General features: G+C 49.1%; 1 protein-coding gene and 1 pseudogene across 2 annotated transcripts; one reads left to right on the top strand and one right to left on the bottom strand.

The window, feature by feature from the left end:
* Positions 1-780: 780 nt before the first annotated feature.
* Positions 781-1,734, top strand: LOC309603361 (olfactory receptor 14C36-like; the record flags this gene model as incomplete). Its single annotated transcript, XM_082338228.1, has 1 exon — positions 781-1,734. The coding sequence occupies exon 1, from the start codon at positions 946-948 to the stop codon at positions 1,732-1,734; it is 789 nt and encodes a 262-aa protein (XP_082194354.1). The 5' UTR covers positions 781-945.
* A 17,548-nt stretch (positions 1,735-19,282) lies between these two features.
* On the bottom strand, positions 19,283-20,248 carry LOC309603359 (olfactory receptor 14A16-like; annotated as a pseudogene). Its single transcript has one exon. The product of its transcript is annotated as an olfactory receptor 14A16-like (transcript).
* Positions 20,249-20,708: the final 460 nt, after the last annotated feature.

Below are 20,708 nucleotides of genomic sequence, written 5' to 3'. Positions count from 1 at the left end.
CTATGACAGAGAACGTTCTTTTGGGTTTGTGAAATGAGCTATGTGTGTCCTTGGCTAGAAGTGGGGTGCTGAGACCTTAGGAGAGGGTGAGAAATTTAGTGGTCTGCAGTGGATACCTCTGCTCACAGCAGCGCTTGGTGGCTTTTCAGGGTAGTATGGGAGTGTGATCACCCTCCAGCTCAGAAAGGTGCAAGCCCAGAGAAGCTGGGAACAAGACGGATAAAAAGAATGGCTCTCCTCACTCTGCACTAAGCCACAGGCACTCCTCCTGCCTCGCAGGACTCCCTCTGTTCTCCCTGAGTGCAGCACAAATGCTGAGGCTTTCTGACATCCAAGAACACTCCCCAGGGTACGAGGGGAGGAGGAGCTGTAAAAAACCCCAACCTCTCAGACTGCCTTCTGCCACCTCAGTTCCTTATCACTGGGAGTGCAGAAGCTGACAGCCCCTTCTGCACTAGGAGCAGTTTCATGAGACAAGGTCGAACACCAGGACTGGCCCCTGCCCCCACTCTTCCCATGAACCCACTGCTGCAGAGCAGGGCTGACCCCTCGGCAGCCAGCGGGCAGAGGCCCTGCTCCTCATGGCACATTCAGCCAGCACCAACCAGGGCTCCAGCCACAGAGCTGAAGGAAGGTCTGCTAGAAAAGGAAAAGGGTGTCTGCATGTAGCAGGGCGAGGGTGTATGAGATATTGTTTTGACTTTGCTCGGAGAAATCTCCCTTAACTTGTCACTGTTTTTTTCCTTCTTGGACAGTGCCCATGCCCATAGACAGCAAATGTTCAACAGCAGCTCCATCATCCAGTTCTTCCTCCTGGCATTCGCAGACACACGGGAGCTGCAGCTCTTGCACTTCTGGCTCTTCCTGGCCATCTACCTGGCTGCCCTCCTGGGCAACGGCCTCATCATCGCTGCTGTAGCCTGCGACCACCAACTCCATACCCCCATGTACTTCTTCCTCCTCAACCTCTCCCTCCTTGACCTGGGCTCCATCTCCACCACTCTCCCCAAAGCCATGGCCAATTCCCTCTGGGACACCAGGGCCATCTCCTATGCAGGATGTGCTGCCCAGCTCTTTCTGTTTGTCTTCTTGGTAGGAGCAGAGTATTACATTCTCACCATCATGGCCTATGACCGCTACGTGGCCATCTGCAAACCCCTGCACTACAGGACCCTCCTGGGCAGCAGAGTTTGTCTTAGAATGGCAGCAGCTGCCTGGGGCACTGGGTTCTTCAATTCTCTCCTGCACACTGCCAGTACATTTTCACTCCCCCTCTGCCAAGGCAATGCTGTGGACCAGTTCTTCTGTGAAATCCCCCAGATCCTCAAGCTCTCCTGCTCACACTCCTACCTCAGGGAGATTGGACTTATTGTATTTAGTGGTTTTCTTTTTTTGGGATGTTTTGTTTTCATTGTGCTGTCCTATGTGCAGATCTTCAGGGCCGTGCTGAGGATCCCATCACAGCAGGGACGGCACAAAGCTTTTTCCACGTGCCTCCCTCACCTGGCTGTGGTCACCCTGTTTATCAGCAGTGGCATGTTTGCCTACCTGAAGCCCCACTCCATCTCCTCCCCGTCCCTGGATCTGGTGGTGGCAGTGCTGTATTCGGTGGTGCCTCCAGCAGTGAACCCCCTCATCTACAGCATGAGGAACCAGCAGCTCAAGGATACAGTGTGGAAAGTAACAACTGGATGTTTTTCTGGAGCAATAAACTTCCCATCATCTTCTGCCTAGCAGCTGGTCACAGTTTAATCATGATAATGTTGTCATCCCCTTTCTAATTCACTGGTTGCTTTGCTTTTCTGATTGAGTGGCTGTGTAAATGAGGAGCTGTTCTCTCTGTGTGTTTAAACAAAATAAAGGGCCATTGAGTGACTTTTTTTTTCCTGATATCTTTCCTCCAAGGCCTTTTTGGAGCTGCAGGGACAGTTCCTGTATGCACGGGTGGAGAGGAAAAGAGTCCCGTCATGGCAGCACTGCCAGTGAGCACCAACACTTGGTCTTCCAGGGCTGTTATCTTGCCACTTCCACACTCTCCTTCTGATCCCTTGTCAGCCCTGAGTGCTCTGGCAGCTTGGTCACAGTCGTGCTGTGTGGTCGTCCTGTGACCGCAGGCAGGGACAGGCAATGGGCACTTCCGTGACGGAGCTGGCCTCCATAACAGCATTTCCATAAAGAAGGGTGATCTCCTCAGGGCAGTGCATGAAGGCTTAGGTATTCTTCCAAAGTCGCTGTCAAGAACAAGGTCTAGATAGTGCCCCATTAACGAAAACACCAGTGAACATCTAAAGTGTGTGAGTGTGCAGGGCTGGGGCACACAGCAGTGTCCCTTGCACAGCCAGGCCTCCTGCGAGAGACTTGGAGCAGCAGAGCAGGATCTGGGCTGTGACCTTGTTTGCCTGACACCCTGGGCAAGGTGCCCCAGGGCAATGGCCACAGACCAGCCCCTCACAACCACCATTCCCAGCACTGGCCTCTCACTCCAGGTCGGAGAGGTTCTTTGCCCCTCCATGGAAGGTCACCGAATGACTAGGTCAGAAGTCCATGTTTGTGTTGTACAGAGGAGATGTAAGCATACACATCACGTATGTGAGGTGAGATGGTCCTGAGTGAGCACAAATGCTATCCGCTATTCCTTGGGGGTTCCATGGAGGCCTGTGGGACAGACAGCGCCTCAAGTTCACTTCTCGATGGGAGCAACGTCCCATGGGAAACTGCCTGAAGGCAGCAGTGGGATGTGCTTCCTTGAACTGCGCTCCCTGTGTCCATTCCTCATGACAAGGGGCATCTCAGATGAATGCAGAGCAGGGCGATACACCGCAGGGCTGAGGTGCCTCCCAGGCTCTGGCAGTGGCAACAGGAGGCCACGGAGTCCCTATGCCTGCTGCAGTGCCCTGCCTCTGTGCGTAAGAGGGAAAGACTGTGTCTCTGAACACCCCTGGGTGCATAAGGAGTCCACGAGGCCAGCTCAGATGTGGACGCCCGACAGAACCCTGTGTGTGACTCCATGAACAAACCCCACTGGCCCAGGGAGGTTCATCTCCCACGCCTCGGACAGGCTCATTGCAAATGCTCCTGTCTGCTCACGCTACCCTTTCCGGGTTGTGCCCTCAAAGGTGTCAGAGGCATCAGAGAGGTTCTGAGGTCCCTGGAAAAGGCAGATATCAAACCTTTCTTCAAGAAACGCAAGAAGGAGGACTGGGAGAATTACAGGCTGGTCAACGTCACCTCAGTCCCTGCGAAGGGGATGGGCCAAATACTGCTGCAGCCATTTCCAGGTACTTGTAGGACAAGAAAGGAATTGCTGAACCTGTGTGGGTAGTGGAAAGAAGGGGATGTTTTGGTCCTGGACCTTAGCAAGGGTTTTGACACTGTTTCCCATAATCTCTTTATAGCCAGATAGGTGATACCTGGATTGAAGAAGTGGGTGATGTAGTGGGTGGGGAGCTGGCTGGTGGATCCAGCCCAAATGTCAGCAGTGGTAGAGTCCTGCTGGTGGACACTTCCTAGTGGCATCCCTCAGTGCAAGCAGTGGGGCCGACACTGTTGACTGTCTTCATTAACTGCCTGGATAATGTGCCAGAGTGCCTTTTCAGCTCCTTTGTGGATGATGCCAAACTGGGCAGAGCCCTTGAGCAACCTCATCTTGTTCACCCTGCCTTGAGCAGGATAGCTGGACAAGGTGCTGTTCAGGGGTCTCTTCCAAGCTGAGTTATTCTAGGATTCAATGAATGTTTTCCTTGGAGAGCTTTTTGAAGACAGAAGAGACAGAAGAAGAAGGAAAAACAGAGAGGCAGAAGTAGAGGCATAAAATGCACCAATATAAATACAGCAGTTCCTCTGAAGAACGTTTCTCCACTCAAACCATTGGTAGGAAATCTATTAGATAAATTTGGTGAAACAAGCTTACTTGTATCTGCTCACATACTGGGCCACAAAGAGAGTGATGGCTGGGTACAGTATCCTGTGGTCACTTGTGTCTCAGGAACTCATAATCCACTAGAAGCCAATGGCTGTGAAGGGGGCTGTGAGGTCACTTCTGCCTCTGGAGGTGAGAGGCCAACAGCAGGAATGTGTCTGGGAAAGGCACTGTGAGGTCACTTCTTCCTGAAACAGCCGATAGGTCAGCCCTTGACTCATGGCTGGGATATGTGCTTCTAAACTCACCTCTGCCGGTGTCTCTGACAGGCCAGCAGAAGGCACCTGGTTGGCACACTGTCTGTGAGACCCCCTCTGCTGAAGGACCTAGGCTCACTCCAGGAAAGGGGCTTCTATTTTGGCTGTCCTGTCTCTTCTGCCTGAGTACAGGATGGGACAGCAGCAGGCACGCAGCTTGGTGATGTCTATCCAAGAAGCAGAAAGGCTCTCAGCCTTGGAAGATCATGGTGAGGTTACTTCTGTCTGGTCAGATGAAGGGCTGCAAGAAGGCTGATGGGTTGGGGTGCCTGCTTGAAGGGTTGCTTCCTGGATGGTTGTGAAAAACAGCAGGAGAGAGAAACAGTGTCACACAGTGCAGCTTGGATGGTGGAGACTGGACATGAAAGAAGAAATGTCACTGAAAGAATAGCACTGTGGTACATGAAGTCCTCCAGAAGGAGTATGTGGTCAGTCCATCTCCTTGTGTTTGAAGGAACAGAGTGTGAGGGTTGACAGCCGTCAGTGAATGTATGGAAATGGCAGGGTGAGAGCAAGGTGAGGAAGCGAGATGGGTGTCTGCAGCCTGCGGGGCAAAAGAAGCAGCTGTGGGACAGCGTAGGACAAGCTGTGGTGGAGATGGCAAAGAGTGGTGGCAAGGCCGGAAGTGGCCAAGAGAACCCTAGGCTGTTCCCTTTAACTATGGCAATCATCCCTGCCACCAAGGCCTATGAGGAGTCGTTGTCCTAAGGCAGTGGGGGGCCCTCATTGCCTCCTTGCACACCCCCAGTAAGGCTGTGAGGTGCCATAGCCTTGTCCTGCACTCAGCATCACGCCCCCACACACATCCCACTGCCCTAGGAAGAGCCCTGAGCAATGCGTGAGGGACAGGACCTGCCTTCCCTGGGGCTGGGGGTCAGAGCTTGGCCTTGCTGCTTCATAAAACAAAGGCAGGGTTTTCTCAGCATCTGAGCTGCCTGCACATTCCCTTTGCCTGCCTGCAATCATGGCCTCCAGTTCTCTGCTCTAACAAGTCCCTGGGGAGGCTTTGCCAGTAATGGCCCTCAGTGGGGCTTATGAATACTTGAAGGTACTTTGGGTTTTGCTTTTGATGCTGACTCTTGGAGAGGTTTGTGCAATCTCCTCTCAGTGCCTGAGGTTCAAGGACTTGGCACCAAATACACCACAGGGCTTTTTAAAATAAAGCAAGCCCTAACAAGCTATATCTGTTCCTGTAATTTTCCTCTACTCTTGTACAGTTTATTAGAGAGGTTTTCCTAGTGTAGTTGTGGAGAAAGACTTCAAAGAACTTCCAATAAAAATGAATTTTTATTTTAAAGGGTGTAGTTTATTACTTTTCAGTGTAGAGAAGAGGCGATAACAGCATTCTCTGATTGATATTGCTGCAGGGTGTCTCCTCCGGAGGTCTGGACTGGCAGGAGAAGCTGTCCCTTGAGGTCTGACACAGCATGGACAACTTGCTCCTCACCTCCCCAGCCCTCTCATGTCTCTCATCAGCCACCTGGCACTTATATCCTTACAGCAGACTTCTCCTCTGCAGTCTGCAGCTGGATGTTACAGCTCCTTTGCAGCAGCCCCCGCCTGCTTTCCTTAGAGACCTGGCTGCACAAAGGCAAAGAGGGACTTTTCTGATTTTTGAACAAACAAAATAAAACTGATAAGATTCACCATTACAGTATAACACACTCAACTGTATGCCAAGTACAAGCTGCCACCAATGAGGTTCACCTTCTACAAGGGATAACCGTGCAAGAAATGTTTTACACAGAAAGAAAATGATAAAATAAACACAATTAAAGTGTTGGCTAAAGACAGAATTAGACAGACTGCTGAAAGATAGGCAAGCTTTTAACTCCCTGATGCTCAAAGCAGCTACTGGATTGTTGAGAGGTATATGACTGATCCAAGAGTAAAGGGAAGGGAAATCTAGAGAGCAATTGCAAGTGTTTATGTGCGGATAGGCTGCTGGAAAGGTGACTTCAGACATGGTCAGTTCAGTTAGGACAAGTGGAAATAGGTGAGAGATGAGGGAGATGAAATGCACGGCCTAAGAGAGAGAGTACTGACAATGCAAATATAGTGGAAGGTCAACAGTTCTCCTCTTGCGATTAATGTACATCCTGAAAACCCCTCAGTTTGATCTCATGGGAAAACACTGACTTTTTATTAAAAGTATTCAAGTGTTTCAGCTGATGAGGTCGTGCTCATAGTTTTAAGCGCGTGTGACAATTTCTCAGGTTGTTAGGCAGCACTCCACTGCCTGACCATAAGTATCCAGTGCTGCCTCTGGAGGACCCAGTGTCTCTGAAGTGCCCAGAGCCTGGGACTGGCAGTGTCACAGAGGAGACACTCGGAAGCTGCAGCTGGAGCCTGTGTCCCTGTAACTGCATCCCACCCCAGTTTTAGGACCACTTTCCTTTGCAAACAAAGGCAGGACACAAAATCCCCCAGAGATCAGTATATTAAAACAAGACAAAACAAAGCAAGGAGGAGAACAACATGAACAGTGTTCAAAGCTTAAAATTGTTATAGGACATCTCCTTCACTCTACATCTTTTATTCTGTTTCTTTGTTGCTTCATTTTTTGGAAATGGTCTCAACATTTCCATCATCCTGAGGCCTACAGCATTAATTTTTGTGGCTTGCACAGAGCCCAGGGCCCCAAAACACTCCCTGCCCTGGACTGTCCATGCCACCTCTAACTCTTGGCACAGAGTGAGTCACGCTCGGAGGTGTTGACCACTCTTGCCTGATGGAGGAAAGCACGGTACAAAGCTTCAGTGAAACTTTTGGATGGCCAAATTTGCACAATTCTCATCAAATCTGTGTTATCTGTCTTTCTATGTGAGTCTATGGAAAAATCTATACTTCTGTCCATGTAATGTAAATGTAATGTATAGAAAAATGTATAGGTGTGTCCAGTTACTCAGCAAAATACATTTCCTACCAGCACTCTCAAGGGAGAATCTTTGTTCTGAGGAATTACTCTATTGGTACTGGCTTTGTCTCTCCGTCCCCTGCCCCACTGGGCACTGGGACCAGCGTTCCCTCAGCTGCCTTCCTTGTGCTGACAACACATTTAGAGAAGCCCTTCTGGCTGCCCTCCCCACGCATGGCCATTTCCAGCCACCGCTGAGCTAGGGCTTTGCTGGCTCCATCCCTGCACCCACAGGCCAGGGGTCTGCCTCCTGGGCAGCCCGTTCCCCTCCAGCCTCCCTGCACTTCCTTCGCGAGTGTGACCTCCTAAGTCAGGAGGGTCCCTGTTCATCTGCGCTGACCTCTTGCCAGGCCCTGCTTGACGCCCTGCATCAGACTGGCTTCTTCCTGGGCTTTGAGGACATTGTCCTTGAAGATCCAGGAGGGACTCTCAGCCCCTTTGTCCTCCAGGACAGTCCAAGCAGATCCTCAGCTAACTGAAATCAGCTCTCCCGCAGTCCTGCACTGTCATTCTGCTCCTTGTCCTACTTCTCCACCATCCCATGGTCATTGCAGCCATGGCTGCCCTCATCCTTCCCAGCCCCAGCCAGATCCACCTTGTCTGTCAGTAAGAGACCAGCCTCAGTGAACTCATCGAGTGTCTGTGTCAAAATGTTGTCTTCCACACCCTCCCGGAATCTCCTGGGTTGCTTGTGCCCAGCCCTGTTGCCCTCCCAGCAGATTGTGGAGTGGCTGAACTTGCCACGTAATTGAGGACCTGTGACCACGAGGCTTCCTCCAAGGCCAGGCTCTGTGCACGCCAGCCTCCCCTTTGCACAGAGCTCACCTTCACCTCCTCACCTGCCTACCTGCCTTCCTGAGGAGCCCTTGCCATCCATGGCTGCCCTCCCACCACTCCAGCTGTCCCAGCAGGACTCTGCAGTCCCCGTGGGGGAGCACGCTGCTGCCTGCCCAGCAGAAACAACAGCACTGGGGAGGGGAGAGGAGAGGCAGGTAAAGGGGAAGGGTTCTGGGAGACTGGCTGGGAGGTTACTCCTGTTGCCAGAAGAGGATGAGGCAAGGAGAGGCATCGTAGCTGGGAGGTGGCTTTTGAAGTCACTTCTTTGGGAACAACCCACTTGGCCAGGTGCTGGGGCAGGCCCAGGGATGTCGCCTGGGTTGTCGGAAAACCCCTGCGGCAGTGCTGAGAGCCTGGGAGAGGGGAGATGCAGAGGAAGGTGAAGATGACATGGCTGGGGCGTGGATTGTGATGCCATTTCTCTTGCAGTAACCGGACTGACTTGCGGCAGGCAGGCAGATACTGTGACATCATCAAGCGCATCACAAACCCCAACATGACACAGATGGCTGCTCAGGTAGTGGAAAGGGGTAGAGGCAGGCAAAGCCAACATGCTTGGGCTGTTGCTTGTGAGGTCACCTCATGACAGCAATGTGATTGGCCAGGAGCAGGCAGGTGTCATGAGGTCATCAAGGACACCAGAAGGGGAAGGCTGCAGGCAGATGACTGGGCCCCTAGTCAGGCCCTGCCCTGGGGTGAAGGCACCTGTACATGACATGGGAACCTATGGGATGCAGCAGGAGAAATTGTGGGATGTGACAGAGAACAGCGTGAGAAGGGACCAGAAGTATGGGCAGCACCGTGTGTCCCGGCTGGGTCTCGCAGGTGGCTGCAGATGGGAGAAGTGGCCAAACTGCACGGAGGAGAGCACTGGGGACCTGCTGGGCAGTCAAGTCTTGCAAGGCCATCAGCGGCTGGGGAAACCATCAGTGCTGCCATTGAAGTCCCAGAGGACCTAGGCAATGGTATCCAAACTATCAGATTTGGGTACAAACGGAGAAAACCTGAGACCATTGGGGAAAAAGAAATTGCTGAGGGTTATGAATTGGAGAGGAGACGTGGGCAGAGAGAAGCAGGAATCAAGGTGGATCATGGAAGAAGCAGCCTGTGAAGAGAAGAGAGGAGGAGGATTGTTGGGGCCAGGTGCCCATGGGGAGGTGGCTGGTCAGTGGTGGTCTGGCCAAACCCTGTGCCTGATCACCGTGGTCTGTCCTGCTTATTATACTGGTTTAAGCTGGGGTAGAGTTATCTTCATAGTAGTTTGTATGGTGCTGCGGTTTAGATTTGTGATGAAGAGAGTGTTAATAACACACCGATGCTTTAGTCATTGCTGAGCAGTCCTTGCACAGCGCCAAGGCCTTTTCTGCTCCTCACGTTGCCCTGCCAGAGAGTAGGCTGGGGGTGCACAAGAAGCTGGAAGGGGACACAGCTGGGACAGCTGACCCCAACTGACCAAAAGGATATCCCAGACCTTAGGACATCACGCTGAGCAATAAAAGCTGTGGGGAGAAGGAGGAAGTGGGGATGTTTGCAGTGATGGCATTTGTCTTCCCAAGTAACTGTTAGGAGTGATGAAGCCCTGCTTTCCTTTAAATGGCTAAATATCTGCCTGCTGGTGGGAAGCAGTGAGTGAATTCCTCATTTTGCTTTGCTTGCGTGTGCGGCTTTTGTTTTACCTATTAAACTATCTTTATGTCAGTGTGTGATAAATTTGTAAATGTTTGTTCATTGCCTAAATTGGGGAAGATTGCCGAGGGGGGGGGGGGGGGGGGCAAGGTTTCACGATAACCAGAGTGGAGACACGGGGGATAGACAAACAAACCATGCCAACTTCCTGATAAGTATAAGGTCATATAATCCTTTGAGGGACTCGACCCACCGTAAAACATCCCGCTTCACAGCTCATGCTGTGTCTTAAGCCAGATAAGAAGGTATGCAGAAGTCAAAAGATCAAGGAAAATTACAGCCCTCCTCTTCGCAACCACCAGGAGACTCGAGACGACCCCCTAGCAACAGCCCACGCATGCGCAAGACGGACCAGGATGTGCCAATGTGTCTCGGAACCCGCGGTTTATAAAAACAGGACTCACTGTGAGAAGCGCGCGCGCCTAGGTGGAGTTGTGACTCCGCGGCCGCCCAGCGCTGTTTTGCTTGTGGCTGCTTACTTAATTCAATAAACTGCTTCTTTTGTTTAACCAGCTCTCTATTTCAATTAATTTAAGCGAGAGTAACTTATAACAAATTTGGTGCCGTGACTCGGATGAAGGCAATTGAATTGAAAAGCTCTCCGGGGCAGGCGCCCCGCCGAGTTCGGCGGCCCTTGTTGGGAGTTATTTTCTCTCAAGCCCTTCACCGATGAACCCTAAATTAGTCACAAGCAAATAAAGCCGGCAACCCCGTAATTTTTGTGCACGAAGACCGAATGAAGACTCAGGATTGAGTAAGTATAGGCCGGTGTTCCATTCGGTTGGGGTTGGGTATCCCGGAGCATAATGTGTGAGACGTCTGCTAGGACGAAGTGAGTGCGGACCCCTCGGTAGTGCGGTTCCCACATCCTGCGAGGGACTGGGCCATGAAAAGGGGGAAGCGTGTGTGTGAGTGTGTGAAGGTGCTCCGGAAGATGGGACAGAAGAAAAGTAAGCCTTCTAGTTCCATGGGTGGGGGAGTTAGTGGTGGGGGCCTACCCCCCATTCCCCCGGATAGTCCATTAGGATTGATGATTAAATATTGGGACAATTCCCCTTCTAGGCGGGGAAAGAGTAAAGTTAAAATGATTCACTACTGCATTGAGGTTTGGGGTAATAAACCTATAAAGGGAGATAGTGTTTTATGGCCCCCATTTGGTTCATTTGAAGATTGGATCTGTCAGGCTCTAAACATCTATGTAAACTCGAAGGAGCCTTTCAGTTTAGAAGAAAGCGAGTACGCACATCTTTGGATAAAATCGGAAACAAGGACTCGCTTGTACCCGCTAAAAGAAAAAGGAGGGCGAGGGAGGAAGAAACGAGATCTAGAGGTCCCAACATCACCACCTCCCTATATGCCTCCCCCCATACCTACCGCCCCCGCCGAACCTCCGTCTTCGGAGGATTCGGATGATGAAACAAGCATGAGGAGGCCGGTGACTAGGAGTCAGACCAGAGCGCAGGGATTAAATCCTGAGGGAGGATTATATCCTCTGCGGGAAATAGCTATGGGGGGACCCCAACCAGGGATGGGATATGTAGCCGTCCCTATTAATTCTGGGGACGTAAGAGATTTTAAGAAGGAAATGGGGAGTTTATTAGAAGATCCATTGGGAGTAGCAGAGCGGGTGGACCAGTTTCTAGGTCCTAATATTTATACTTGGGAGGAGTTGCAGTCCATCTTAGGGATCCTGTTTACATCAGAGGAGAGAGGGATGATTAGACGGGCTGGCATGCGTATCTGGGACCAACAGCACCAACAGGGTCCAGTAGCAGATGTTAAGTGGCCAATGCAGCCGCCCAATTGGAATAACCAAGATCCTATTCATCGCGGCCACATGCAAGACCTAAGAACTATTATCATTCAGGGAATTAGGGAGTCGGTTCCCAGAGGGCAGAATATCAATAAGGTCTTTAATGAGCAACAAAGACGGGAGGAGACTCCGACGGAGTGGTTAGAGAGGCTGCGAAAGAGCCTGCAGCTGTATAGCGGTTTAGATCCAGGGACCCCGGTGGGGGAAGCCCTACTTAAGACCCAGTTTGTGGCAAAATCCTGGACCGATATTAGAAAGAAATTGGAAAAAATAGAAGATTGGCAAGATAAAGGTTTAGATGAACTCCTGAGGGAGGCGCAGAAGGTGTATGTTAGGAGAGAAGACGAAAAAGAAAGGAAACAAGTACGGATGATGGTGGCAGCTGTACGGGAAGGACAGAGAAGCAATGAACAAAGGAGGAAGCCTGGGAGGTTTGAGAGAGGAGAAGGAAGAGATGGACAGGGAAGAAGGGATGTGACCTGTTTTTATTGTAACAAAAAAGGTCACATGAAGAGAGAGTGCCGACAGAGAAAGGAGGATGAAAAGATGTTTAAATATGAATAGGGGTGTCAGGGGCTCTATTTGCTGGGGACCCGAGGGAAAAATGAGCCCTTGATAAAATTAAAAGTGGGTCCTCAGCGTGAGGAATTGGAGTTCCTCATAGATACAGGGGCTGAAAGATCTACAGTCCAAACCTTGCCTTTAGGGTGCAAAGCCTCGACAGAAAAAGTACAAGTGGTTGGGGCAAAAGGAGAACCATTTGGGGTCTCCGTTATAAAAGAAGTGTTTATAGAATCAGACTCTAAAGTGGGCATCGGGTCTTTACTTTTGGTGCCCGAGGCCAAGTATAATTTGTTAGGTAGAGATTTGATAATAGAATTAGGCATAAGTTTAGAAGTGATAGACAAAAGGTTACAAATCAAATTATGTCCTCTCAGAATGGAGGACGAACAAAGTATAAATCCAGAAGTGTGGTACACCCCAGAAAGTGTGGGAAAATTGGATATCAAACCCTTTAAGGTAACTATAAACAACCCGGATGTACCTACAAGAATTAAACAGTATCCCCTGTCCGAAGAGGGCAGAAGGGGATTGAAACCTGAAATTCAGAGGTTACTACAACAGGGGCTGTTAGAACCTTGCATGTCCCCTTTTAACACCCCGATATTACCAGTAAAGAAAAAGGATGGTAAATATCGATTAGTGCATGATCTAAGGGAGATCAATAAAAGAACTGTGACCCGATTCCCAGTAGTGGCAAATCCACATACTCTACTAAATCAGTTGCACCCGGATGACCAGTGGTGTAGTGTGATAGATTTAAAGGACGCATTTTGGGCATGTCCTTTAGATGAAAACAGTAGAGATTATTTTGCCTTTGAATGGGAGGACCCTGATACCCATCGAAAACAGCAATTACGATGGTCTGTCCTACCTCAAGGATTTACAGAATCCCCAAATTTATTTGGACAGGCCCTGGAACAGATCCTGCAAAATTATGATAAAATACCGGGAGTGACGCTGGTACAGTATGTGGATGACCTGTTAATAGCTGGAAAAGATGAAAACACTGTAAGGCAGGCTAGCATCCAGCTGTTAAACTTTCTTAGTTTACAAGGATTAAAAGTATCAAAATCAAAATTGCAATTTGTAGAAAATGAGGTAAAATATTTGGGCCACCGATTAAGTAGGGGAACTAAGAGATTGGATCCGGAAAGGATTAGTGGTATACTAGCCCTAAGAGCCCCAACAACAAAAAGGCAGGTACGGCAATTATTAGGACTAACCGGGTATTGTAGACAGTAGATAGAAGATTACAGTGGAAAGGTTAAATTCCTCTATAATAAATTAAACAGAGAAGGATTACTTAAGTGGACAAAGGAAGACGAGGAGCAATTAGAGAAACTAAAAGAGGAGTTAATGCATCCTCCAGTATTAAGCTTCCCGGATTTGAAAAAGCCGTTCTTTTTGTTTGTAAATAGTACAGAGGGTGCTGCTTATGGAGTGCTTGCTCAAGAATGGGCAGGAAGCAAGAAGCCAGTTGCTTATTTATCTAAGCTACTTGATCCAGTTAGCAGGGGCTGGCCGAATTGTTTGCAAGTAGTAGTGGCAGCCGCTTTGCTAGTAGAAGAAGCACAGAAAATTACCTTTGGGGAAGAGATTAAAGTGATATCCCCACATAATATACGGGGAGTCCTACAACAGAAAGCAGAAAAATGGATTACTGATGCTAGATTATTGAAATATGAAGGAATTTTAATCTCCTCCCCAAAATTGTCATTAGAAACAACTTCTCTGCAGAATCCTGCTCAGTTTCTCTACGGGGAACCAGATGAGCCTCTAACACATGATTGCCTCCGGAATATAGAGGAGCAAACAAAGTTAAGACCTGACTTAGAGGAAGTGGAGTTACCAACAGGGGAACAGATATATGTGGACGGTTCCTCACGAGTAGTGGAAGGGAAGCGAAAGTCAGGTTATGCCTTAGTAAATGGAAAGACCCTGGAAGTAATCCAGTCCGGACCTTTGAGTCCTAATTGGTCTGCTCAGACTTGTGAGTTATACGCAATACTGCAGGCCTTAAAATTATTGAAAAATAAGAGTGGCACAATATATACAGATTCAAAATATGCTTTTGGGGTAGTACATACATTTGGTAAAATATGGGAAGAACAAGGACTTATTAATTCGCAAGGAAAGGGACTAATACACCAAGAGCTAATTACTCAAGTATTACAGGCCATAAGGGGGCCAAAAGAAATTGCTGTAGTACATGTAAAAGGACACCAGCGAGGCCTAACTCCTCAGATTAGGGGAAACAATTTGGCAGATCAAGAAGCAAAAAGGGCAGCACTAATGTGTATAAGGATCATAGAAAAACGAGAAGACTGCCCAGACTGTGGGAAGGACTTAAGGGAATTTCCATGCTATGACTGCTACAAGGACTTTGGTTGGGATGCAATCCAGTGTCGATGCCCAACCTACGAGGAGGAAGAGAAGAAGTATACACACTGCTACCTTCATGGGCAAATATATGCTTTGTATAGCTTCACAGTACAAGAAAAAGATAAAATGGTACAAATGGGTATAAAAGAAACTGATAAAGGGAAATGGATACTACCTGATGGGCGGGAAATACTCCCGAAGGCTGTAGCTCTGGGGGTGCTACGGAGATTTCATGAGAACACGCGCTGGGGAACTCAGGCATTGGTAGATCAATTTGCTACAAAATACATGTGTGTTGGAATTTATAATATAGCCAAGAGAATTGTGAATGACTGTATAACTTGCCGAAAGGTAAATGCTCAGCATATTAGGAAAAGGGTATTGGGAGGTCGAGAATTGGCCCACCGACCTTTTGCTAAGATCCAATTGGATTTCACAGAACTCCCAAAAACAGGCCGGTACAAATACATTCTTGTAATTGTAGACCACCTTACACATTTTGTTGAAGCATTTCCTACGGCAAGGGCCACAGCTCAAACCGTGGTAAAGATATTACTTGAAAATATAATCCCTAGGTATGGAATCATAGAAGCAATTGATTCAGATCGAGGCCCCCATTTCGTGTCCAAAGTATCTCGGGAAACCATGAAGGCTCTGGGAGTGAGTTGGGAACACCATACTCCGTGGCATCCCCAAAGCTCAGGGAAAGTAGAACGAATGAATGGTGAAATTAAAAAACAATTAACAAAACTCATGCTGGAAACTAAAGCTTCCTGGGTGAAATGCTTGCCGCTTGCGTTACTAAATATACGAACGCAGCCACGCACCGATGTGGGGCTCTCCCCTTTTGAGATGCTTTATGGAATGCCATACGACTTAGAGATGCCTCTTGAGCACCCTCAGCTACAAGATACACAATTACAGCCCTACCTGACACAACTAATGAACCATCGTAGAGAGTTACAAAAAAGGGTTTTAGTTGTTCAGCGTCCCCCATTAGATATAGCTATACACCAGGTACGGCCTGGGGATAAAGTGCTAATTAAAACATGGAAGGAAACCTCACTAACACCTCGGTGGGAAGGTCCCTATGTTGTTTTGCTTACCACAGAAACCGCTGTTCGAACTGCAGAGAGGGGGTGGACTCACGCCAGTTGTGTGAAAGGACCGATTCTAGGGAAGGAGTGGAAAGCAGTCTCGGGCCCTGACGACCTGAAGCTGACGCTTAAAAGGACTTGATAAGTATCACCCTCCCCGACCCGTGTATTGTAGTCAAAGAAAGGGACGGAGACCATAAAGGCCCCGAGTAAGCCTCCCCTGAAGAACGCTGCTGCTGCCGAGAAGAATCGATACCTCGTAGTCCGCTGCAACCGGAATGACGAGTGAGGCAGAGGAGCACTAACAGTGGGGAGAAGATAAGGAGGCCAAGTAAAATGAGCTCCGGCCCTCTCCTACGATACGTGGGAATTAGTATCATTATCATGGTCAGCTATGGTGCCATTCACGAATATCACCCCCATCAACCCTTTAGATGGAGCTTAATTAGATGGGAGGACCAACAAACTGTACAGCAAATAATAACTACAGGGGCCCCCAGTTTCCGCACTACCCCATGTAACCTTACAACTTGGTCCACGACATGGTGTCCGAATAACCAAACAGGATTATATTTTTGCCCAAGTTCTAACCCTGGGAAGGGGTATTGCAATTACCCGAACGAGTACTACTGTGCATATTGGGGTTGTGAGACTATTGCTACAGACTGGGAGCTTGGAGCGGGTCGCGATAAGTACCTGCAAGTAGGGTACGGGCCAAAGGGGTGCCAACGGTTAGGTAGCACTATACAACTAAGTTATAGGTCATCACCGAATTATGCAGGGACCTGTAAGGTATTATATCTAAATGTAACTAAGCCAGAAGATATCAGCTGGTTAATAGGAAAAATGTGGGGCGTGAGATTCTACTCAGAGGGAACTGATAAGGGAGGGCTTATACTAATAAGGAAGGAGGAACTGAAAACTCCTCAATCAGTGGGACCAAATGGAGCACTGTCAGAGGGGGTTCGGGAAGTCCCCAAGGTGACACAGCTTACAAAGAATCCTGGGGCAACATCTCCTAACAATTCAACAGAAGCAATTCCTACCGAAGCACTGCCTACCACGGCAAAGGAAGAAATGACCATTCCTGAAAATGGCATATGGAAGGTCATAAGTGCCAGTTATCAGGTATTAAATCAAACAAATCCTAACATTACTGAACGCTGCTGGCTGTGCGTTAGCATAAGACCCCCGTATTACGAGGCTATCGGGGACCTGGGAGACCCTGTCTACTCCAACGAGAGTAACCCCCAACAGTGTAATTGGGGACAGCCAATTGGGATAACACTGACCCAAGTGTCCGGGAGTGGCAGATGTGTGGGCACAGTTCCAAAAAGAAAGAGCAATTTATGTAGCATTACAGAGAATAAAAGCCAGTCGGCCCAATGGTTGATACCCGCTAATAATACTAGATGGGTTTGTTCATTGCTAGGGGTTACACCATGTTTGTCATTAAGGCTTTTTAATGCCATGCATGATTTCTGTGTACAGGTAATAATTATGCCAAGGATTCTGTATCACACTGAGGAATATGTATATACACAACACACTGTAGCCGATTATCACCTAGAAAAGAGGGAGCCGATCACTGCAGTAACCCTAGCCACATTAATGCTCCTAGGGGTAGCAGGGGCAGGAACGGGAGTGGCTGCCTTGGTGAAACAGAGTCAGGAGTTCACCTCTCTACGTATCGCAGTGGATGAAGACCTGGCCAGAATTGAACAGTCTATTTCAGCTTTGGAAAAATCAATTAGATCTCTTTCGGAGCTAGTACTGCAAAATCGTAGGGGATTGGATTTAGTCTTCTTGCAGCAAGGGGGGCTTTGTGCAGCCCTTCGAGAAGAGTGTTGTGTATATGCTGACCACACTGGGGTAATAAGAGACACCATGACCAAGCTCCGGGAAGGTCTTGAAAAACGAAAAAGAGAAAATAAAGCCCAGCAGAATTGGTACGAATCCTGGTTTAATTATTCACCTTGGCTAACTACTCTACTGTCAGCTATAGCAGGACCTCTATTGTTGTTAATAATAGCATTGACTTTCGGACCATGTATTTTTAATAGAATAATTGCGATTGTAAAAGGTCGTCTAGAAGCTGCACATCTGATGTTTGTACATGCTAAATACGAATCATTAGAGCAGGATGAAGACGTGGATGCACTGGTGCTAAGCCGACAGGCCCTCCAAGAATTCAATGAACAAAATAAGTAACCAAAGAGAAAAAGGAGGGATTGTGATAAATTTGTAAATGTTTGTTCATTGCCTAAATTGGGGAAGATTGCCGGGGGGGGGGGGGGGGGGGGGCAAGGTTTCACGATAACCAGAGTGGAGACACGGGGGATAGACAAACAAACCATGCCAACTTCCTGATAAGTATAAGGTCATATAATCCTTTGAGGGACTCGACCCACCGTAAAACATCCCGCTTCACAGCTCATGCTGTGTCTTAAGCCAGATAAGAAGGTATGCAGAAGTCAAAAGATCAAGGAAAATTACAGCCCTCCTCTTCGCAACCACCAGGAGACTCGAGACGACCCCCTAGCAACAGCCCACGCATGCGCAAGACGGACCAGGATGTGCCAATGTGTCTCGGAACCCGCGGTTTATAAAAACAGGACTCACTGTGAGAAGCGCGCGCGCCTAGGTGGAGTTGTGACTCCGCGGCCGCCCAGCGCTGTTTTGCTTGTGGCTGCTTACTTAATTCAATAAACTGCTTCTTTTGTTTAACCAGCTCTCTGTTTCAATTAATTTAAGCGAGAGTAACTTATAACAAGTGCATGAGTTGTCTCACTTTTACCTTTCCTGGGCTCACTGGTGTGTGTGTGTGTGTTTGGGTGTGAATGTATGTACATGCTTTGCTGGCCAAGTGGGGCTAGCAAGGAGGAGGAGGACCCCAGGATCTGGAGAGACCCAGGGCTGGAACTACCACTTGGGTAATATCTGTGAGTCTGGGCAGACCCAAAGCCCAGGCCCACACTGGAGGGACTGCGGGGGGATGTGAACCTGCGGGTAAGTTCTGCTGGGAATGCACAGACCACTCGTGCAACCTTCACACCAGATCAGCCTGAGAGGGGGGATGGGATGGGGCCGGTTGTGTTGCTCATGGTTCTGTAAGTGCTGCTGGTGGTGTGGTGGCTGTCAAGGTGCTGTGGCCTGTTGGAGTTGGTCTGTGTAGGGTTGGCTGTGTCCATCTGTGTTTCCTTGCAGATACCTGGATTTAGTGCTTTCCCTCTGGTTGACTCCACCTCGGGAGATCTCTCACTTTGTGGGGCTCCAGTCAGTGACCACCCCAGGCACACGTGGTCCATGCACATGTCGCGGGCTCTCCAGGCAGCTCCAGATTCCACTCCTGGAGGATGTCCTCTGCCCTGTCACGCATTGGGACAGCATGGTATGGCAGTATCTCAGTGACCATTCACCATCTCCACTGTCAACAGACAACAAGGGATGTGTCCTAAATCCAACCTTTGTTCTCTAACAGCTACCAAGGTGACAGTGAGCTTTTAACTCAGGCCCTTTTGAGGCAAAATTTCCAGGCCTGTTGTCGACATCAGCTTTGGAAGAACAGCCAAATCTTCAGGAACTGCATCGGGGAGAAATGTCATTTTACTACAGAGATGCTGTGAGAGAGGCGGCTCTGACACATTTATAGGTTTCAGTGATAGAAAGAGATGAGTTTGTTTCTCAGGAGAGTGAGATGAATACAAATGATTATGTAGGAATGTAACAAGCATAAATAACAGAACAGGCACTGCTAATAATAAGAAAGGAAAAATCAATAAACAAAGTACAGGCCTGCATTGGGATACATTAGATTTCATTTGTGGAGAGTGATGGAAACATTTTCAATATTGCAAACATCCATGAAATCACTTTCCTAATGGACTCCTTGAGTTCCTGGTTCCTCAGGCTGTAGATGAGGGGGTTCATTGCTGGAGGCACCACTGAGTACAGCACTGCCACCACCAGATCCAGGGATGGGGAGGAGATGGAAAGGGGGTTCAGGGAGGCAAATGTGAGAGTGCTGACAAACAGGGAGACCACGGCCAGGTGAGGGAGGCACGTGGAAAAGGCTTTGTGCTGTCCCTGCTCAGAGGGGATCCTCAGCACGGCCCTGAAGATCTGCACGTAGGACAGCACAATGAAAACAAAACATCCCAATACTAAACAGACACTAACCACAAGTACCACAAAATCCCTGAGGTAGGAGTGTGAGCAGGAGAGCTTGAGGATGTGGGGGATTTCACAGAAGAACTGGTCCACAGCATTGCCTTGGCAGAGGGGGATTGTCAATGTATGGGCTATGTTCAGCACAGCAGTGAGAAACCCACTGCCCCAGGCAGCTGCTGCCATGTGGACACAAGGTCTGCTGCCCAGGAGGGTCCCATAGTGCAGGGGTTTGCAGATGGCAACGTAGCGGTCGTAGGCCATAACAGTGATCAGATAAAACTCTGCTGACATCAAGAAGGGCAAGAGAAAGAGCTGGGCAGCACATCCTGCTTACGAGATGGCCCTGGTGTTCCAGAGGGAATTGGACATGGCTTTGGGGACAGTGGTGGAGATGGAGCCCAGGTCAAGGAGGGAGAGGTTGAGGAGGAAGAAGTACATGGGGGTGTGGAGGCGGTGGTCACAGGCTACGGTGGTGATGATGAGGCCATTGCCCAGGAGGGCAGCCAGGTAGATGGCCAGGAAGAGCCAGAAGTGCAAGAGCTGCAGCTCCCGTGTGTCTGCGAATGCCAGGAGGAGGAACTGGGTGTTGGAGCTGTTGTTGGACATCTGCTGCCTCACGGCTTGGGACCTGTGCAAGGAGGAAAAGACAGTGACAAGTTACAGTAGACTTTTCTGAGAACAACCAATTCACTTTCATAGAAACACTTCCCCCCCACACCCCCACCTGCCTCTCCCGTTCAGGAAGACCTTGAGCAGGTTCCTTGCCATAGCTTGGCCTGGTGCTGGCTCAGGGTGCCACTGGGAGCAGGGGGCTCTGCAGGAGTCAGTCCTGCCATATAGAAAAAGGTAAATAGGAACACGGGGTGATCTCAGATTGAAGCCATTTGTGATATGAGAAAGCTTTCCAGCATTGTCATGTCCAATTAACCCAACTGCAGAGCACCAGTGTGGGGATTTTATGTTGTTCATTTTGTTATCGTTTCCTCGCCACACCCGAGGAGTCTTTTCAAGGCAGAAATCCTTGGAGTTTCTGCAGCACTCCAAGTGAAACCTTGTGGGTCCAGAG

Source organism: Platalea leucorodia, assembly GCF_965183815.1.
Source record: "Platalea leucorodia genome assembly, contig: HAP1_HAP1_SCAFFOLD_59, whole genome shotgun sequence".
Taxonomy (NCBI): Eukaryota; Metazoa; Chordata; class Aves; order Pelecaniformes; family Threskiornithidae; genus Platalea; species Platalea leucorodia.
Note: the sequence above shows the minus strand (reverse complement) of the source record. Positions and strands in the feature narration are given on the sequence as shown.